The 5,968-nt window shown below is 32.9% G+C and overlaps 1 protein-coding gene across 1 annotated transcript; it reads right to left on the bottom strand.

Moving 5' to 3' along the window:
• Positions 1–436: 436 nt before the first annotated feature.
• Positions 437–3,271, bottom strand: LOC110027823 (GDSL esterase/lipase At1g71250-like). The gene is given in 5 exon segments (XM_020729419.1): positions 437–916; positions 1,034–1,289; positions 1,370–1,460; positions 1,462–1,607; positions 2,701–3,271. Coding segments are annotated over 5 exon segments (1,104 nt in total). The 5' UTR covers positions 3,085–3,271; the 3' UTR covers positions 437–689.
• Positions 3,272–5,968: the final 2,697 nt, after the last annotated feature.

Below are 5,968 nucleotides of genomic sequence, written 5' to 3'. Positions count from 1 at the left end.
ACGGTAGGTGAGATGTGGTAGGTGAGCGGTACCACATTACAAAAGTGTCCTTTTACCTTAGTTCATTAATTGGGGGTCAAAATAACACTTAAGGTATGAGGAACCATACTAAATACTTTGATGAAGTATCCTAAGAGAATAAACATTGCCCTGGTAATTATTATCCATAATCTTCTCTTATGAAGAAAGATAAAAATATTTATGAGCCATCATATATTTGGTTATCCTAGCTTTATATTACTAAGTAACCTATTTTCTTCTATTTGAGATTAAAAATGCCTTTTAATTTGAAATCTTTTAATTCTTGAAATAACAAATAACCATCTTTAAGCATGTGCTATATAAAGCTACCAAACCTTTTTGACTAGCGTAAAGTGATATTTTGGGCCTGTTCATATCTCAAAATCTTTCCCCAAAACATTGCATCAATTACTTTCATCGATCAAAATATGGTTAACTCTCAACACTCGCCTTAATTTCGTCACTATAACAACATTATAATTACATAACATGATGATCATACATATTGTACAACATTAGCTTGATGCCATGAACATAACAACACCAAACTCATTTAATTAGCTCAACACGCCAAGCATAATATCACACATTGTTTTCACTCACCCTTCCTAGTTAAATATGCTTCAAACCTAGGAAGCACACATACTTAGCTAACATAATATTATAACCTACATATGAACCAAATTTCTCACATTAGTCGGATAGGCTTCTTCCATTACATCAGAACAATAAGCCTTCTGTGCTATCCTCAAATTCACAGCATCAGTTGGGTGAAGGCCATCAAAGTACACATGGCTTGTTCGATTGCTGCATGTTATCCCTTCTCTCTTGCACAGTATACCCTCTCCTTCTAGTGCTGAGAGCTCACAACAAGCTCCATTTGCATCAGAAAACCCTACAAAAAAAAATTTACATACATAATAAAACATCAAAATTTATATTTTTAACAAATTGTGTGCTGCAAAAACTTATTTTTTTAGTATTGTATGATGTAAAGAATAAGATACAATACCATGAGCATTAGGATGGTCTATGATGGATCTTATAATATTATAGGAATTGATGAAGACAAGATTGGAGCCAGGCATTTTCTGCTTCAAATTCAGGGCTTGTGATTTAAGAAGATTGTTGAAGAGAAAAGCTGCCTCATTTAACAGCTCCACGCAACTTCCATTACTTATCATTATGTTTTCTCTCACAACTGGAATGCAACCAATTGGTTGGATGGAGAAGAGAACAAATTTTCTAGCTCCAAGACTGTAGAGTTTCTGCATGGCACAACAGATGCAGGAGGTCATGTATTATGATCATCCTCTAATTGAAGTAAAGATAGTGCGAATATATATACCTCCAGTTGTCCTGTCAGACTGGACTCGAGAAGCTGTGTGAATTGTGGGAGTGAGGGTTTTTGGTTCATAACAGGTGCAAAATAGTTCAGCACCTGTTCCAACAACAAACAGGTAGTCTGATAGGTAGTCATTAGAAAATTGGGTTTTGGAACTTGCTCTTCTGAGCTGAGCCTCAAGATCTGGTAGCGTTATCATCTCGAAGTTGCTTATTTGTTGGTTTAAACTCACCACCTCCCCCTATACAGACAAAGAAAATCAATAATAAATAAAAATAAAAATAAAAAAATAGAAGCATTAATACTACAATTATGATAATTCTTAGGAACGTATTCAAACATATTATCTAATACTTTTGTAATTACATTTCTAATATATTTTGCTCCCAAATATTGATTCATATCAAATTAAAAATATCACCATTGTAAGTTTTGAAAATTGAAATACACTATTTCATGCACCGGTAAGACGGTGTATATTTGTAAAACTTTCTAATTCTTATTATCAATATTTTTGTTTTGATGTTTTTAAAGCAAAAAAACATATATATCGGTATTTGACAGAGACCGAAATACCAATTTCCAATGTTCTTGACCCCGTGATGAGAATCTGCGTCATGTGCCTAAATATTCGATAACCCAACGTCACTGGGGATCAAACCCGTGACCTGAGAAGACTTAAAGTGAATCCCGCCAACCAACAAGCCACAGCTTGTGACGCATATATATTATTGAGTCTAGCAATAATAATTGATAAAAAAAATTATTAAGAATATGACTTAAGATTACTACATAAAGTAAGATTAAAATATTGGTAATAAGTAATTTTTATATGGCACCCAATTATGATGTATTTATATATATAATTCCTAAACTTTACTTTTTTACTTTAATACAACTCGAATGTTTCATATGATCATATCACATCAAGAATATGACTACTTTACTTTTTAAAAGAAAAATATACATTTTCGTGATCAGCTGCAAATTTATATATGAGTATAAAAATTACTCCACGATCCGCTGCAAATTTTATATAAATAAATAGCAAATTTTTTAAATAATAATTAATTCATCCAAAGAACCACAACATTCTTATTATTTCATAACAGTAACAAACAAAACTCTAGAATTGGAGAGATTGATGGTACTTTTGGCTGTATTCTTGACATTGTGGTGACATTTTACAACAATATCATCATAATATCATAAATACTACCAAAAGTACCATCATTCGCACATAATCTGAATCTATCTAATCAATAATTTTTCCTAGAATTGAACACTTCAATTAATGCAAAAGTTCAAATAAGCCTAATAATAATAGAACTCACAGCTAATTTTCCAGTTTCATCAAGAATTCCAGACCCCCCAGAGGCATAGTTGACTCCATTAAGAATCCTTCTCCCACTGGTTCTCGGGTCAGCAAAAGGTGGAATAAAGCATGGAAGGCTGAGAAGCTCACCAAGCACATCAATGGCATTTCTTCCATTGGAGAATCTCCCCGAAGGTCCAAGTGGGAAATCTATGCCATAAGGAGAGAAATTTGCCTTTGCGTTTGAGTTCTTCAAGTAGTTGTTGTTGCCATTATCCACTAAGGAGCTACCAAACACAAACATTCCCTTAACTTCTTCAGTTTTGCACTCTGTTCTGACAGAGTTGGTGAGGGAGAAGATGAAGAAGAAGGTGAGCTTGAAGATGGTGGTTTTGGGTGCCATTGAAGTTGCAGTGGGAGAAAAGATGGTGTGTTATAAGTTATTTATAGTTGAGGAAGAGAGAAGCTTGATTACTTAAAAGGGAGAGCTTTAAACATGTAGAAATATGCTCTGGTTGTGGGTTACTGTTTGTATGATTGTATTAATTTTTGTGTTTTCATGGTGGAAAGTGATCTTTAGTAGGTTGAGTTTGCAGAAAATTATACAAAAAAAGAGGGAGCAGCAGGCTTTACAAAGATGATTAAAGTCAACATACATTATAAATATGAATCGTACCCTAACTTTAAATGCACCTTAAAAGCTCATAAAGACATTTAAATGCTGTTTGATATTGAAATAGGAAAAGTAATAGATTGTTTTGTTAAATTTGGCGGTGAATTAAATTGGCTCAGAGGAATTTAGCAAGCTTACCAGGGAGGAATTGGTGATTTAACTTCTTTTGTTAAAATGGGGTATTTACATACATCACACACAATTCTTATGTATTTACGTATCTAAGGTATAAATTGTGTACCAAAAATTAGCTTTTGTGGCCCGATACGGGTCTGATAAGCTCATCTACTAAGAAGATACAACCACAACTAGAATAACCTACTAAGGTAGCCTACAAACTTTGCTCATCGAAATGTTAGTGTCCTGTATCAGTTGTCGACCCGAAATGTTTGATGGATCTGGCAAACTGACCAGACACGTCACCTAGTGCAGCGATCGATCAATCATATACATCCGCCAAACTTGCCTCAACGGTAATCCTTAGAATAGACAGAATGCAGACCAACATCAAAGATTGACATATGCAACTTTCTCATTTATGAGCTGCTTGACATCCACATCATAATTTTTTTTAATTGAAACACCGTGGTTAGATTTTAGAAACTTCAACTCATATTTTAACATTTTGGCAACATGTATAACTAGAGGGGAAAGAGATGTAAGGAGGAAGATTCTCTTTCAGGTGTTTATCAAAGACCAGACGATGCAACTCTCAGTATCTCTCTTGCTTCCTCTCTTATTCTTTCTTGCTCGTTGGATCATCTTCTCCGCTCTACCGGGGAAGGATCATTGTATAAGAACATATCGTTCAGGTCTGGAGAACCATTCCTTCTCCTTTTTCACGCTCCTCACACAAAATTCTCCAAATTTGTTAGAACCCACAGACAATAAAGAACTCAACGTCCTAAAAGAACTAAACAAAAACATTCATTTTTACACGCATAACTTTCTAATATTTAAAATCATATAAAAAAAATATCATCATCATGACCAACATTTTAATAATGAACTACAACTTTGATTTTTGACACCTTATAACTGTAAATCTCAAACTATGGGCTGTAGACATGTAAATGCATGAGTGTTAGGTACGATTTTTATCTGATATTTTTATGAGCATTGTCATATAACATTGAAATTAATATTGATGGGCAGTGTTGTCTCCCCTCGATAGCTCAAACGATGATGATGAACCGTAGCAAACCATTGTTGATGTTCATGCAAATGACATCAATGAACGGACCGATGGTGGGTTTAAACATTAAGAGTACTGTTATTGGAGATCTGGGTATAAAGATCAGATCTATACCGATTAATTGCTTCGAGATTGGTGCCAACGGTAACATGCACATTGCTCAATTAAGTAAAAATCAAGGTGGTAAAAAACATTTCATAGTGATAAAGTTGATATATCAGTGGTGGTGGGGATTTTGGCTGCAAGGAACAGTGAATTAATATCCTTGACTTACAGAGGACAAGCTTTCACCATTTTCAGTTTTTGATTAGATTGATTTTTTTTAATATTAAATTAATGCTATTTCAGTAATATATGACGCAATATAGTCTAACTATTTTAAAATAAATAATTAATATTTAAATTAATATAAAATTAGGATAGTATTTCTTTCAAAATTGACATATTTCATCTAACATTTTTCGTATTTATATGTGAAATTCTGAATATTTCAGACGATCAAATTCATCTTTTAATTAAAAAAATTTGTGAAATTACCTACGTAACATGCAATTCTTATCGATTTACCTATCTCACATCTGGAAAAACTTGCGTACGTAACACGTAAGCAGCTCTGCATACGTCAGGGTTATACAGAGGGTACAAGGGTCTTATATCAGTGTTATATCATCTATAACCTACATGTAACATACTTGTACCTTCTATTAAGTTCCACGGTTCTGTTTTCATATATTTGTAGGTTACAGATAGGTTACAAGGAGGTTACAAAAGATATAACACAAATATAACCTCATGTATCCTCTATATAACCCTGACGTACGCAGCGTTGCCTACGTCTTACATCTAATCATTCATATTTATAGGATTCAAACATTAAAAAGTTATAATTAGTATTATTATTATTATTATTATTATTTGATGTGACATGAAAGAATTGAATTTGTAAAAACGAAAATTTTAATATGAGACGTACCCCCATATTTTATTTTCAGTTAATTTGTTATTATAACTTATAAGCGTCATTATTACTTTGATCTAAACTGTAAAGGACAGTATATGGACAAAATCCTAGTTTAATTAAACATGCATGAGATCGATGCAACGTACGTCGACATCTTCATGATTATTTTATTTTATTTTATTTTTATTTATTTTTTGGACGTGCAGATGAAGGCATTAAAGAGAGGTAGATGAAATAATTTAAGTATCTAAATTAAATGCGGTAGTTGAGTTACTACATTAAATGCCACTTATAATGATTCAGAATATGAATCTACGTACTGAATACTGACAATTATAGTATAGAGATGGAAGAATTATGCATGGAAGAGCCTGACAGAAGCATTTACCTGTATAAAAAGAATTTGGGGCATTTATATACATATCACTCAATTCCTATATATATATATATACACATTG

This window comes from Phalaenopsis equestris, unplaced genomic scaffold, assembly GCF_001263595.1.
Source record: "Phalaenopsis equestris unplaced genomic scaffold, ASM126359v1 Scaffold000450, whole genome shotgun sequence".
In the NCBI taxonomy this organism is placed as follows: domain Eukaryota; kingdom Viridiplantae; phylum Streptophyta; class Magnoliopsida; order Asparagales; family Orchidaceae; genus Phalaenopsis; species Phalaenopsis equestris.
Note: the sequence above shows the minus strand (reverse complement) of the source record. Positions and strands in the feature narration are given on the sequence as shown.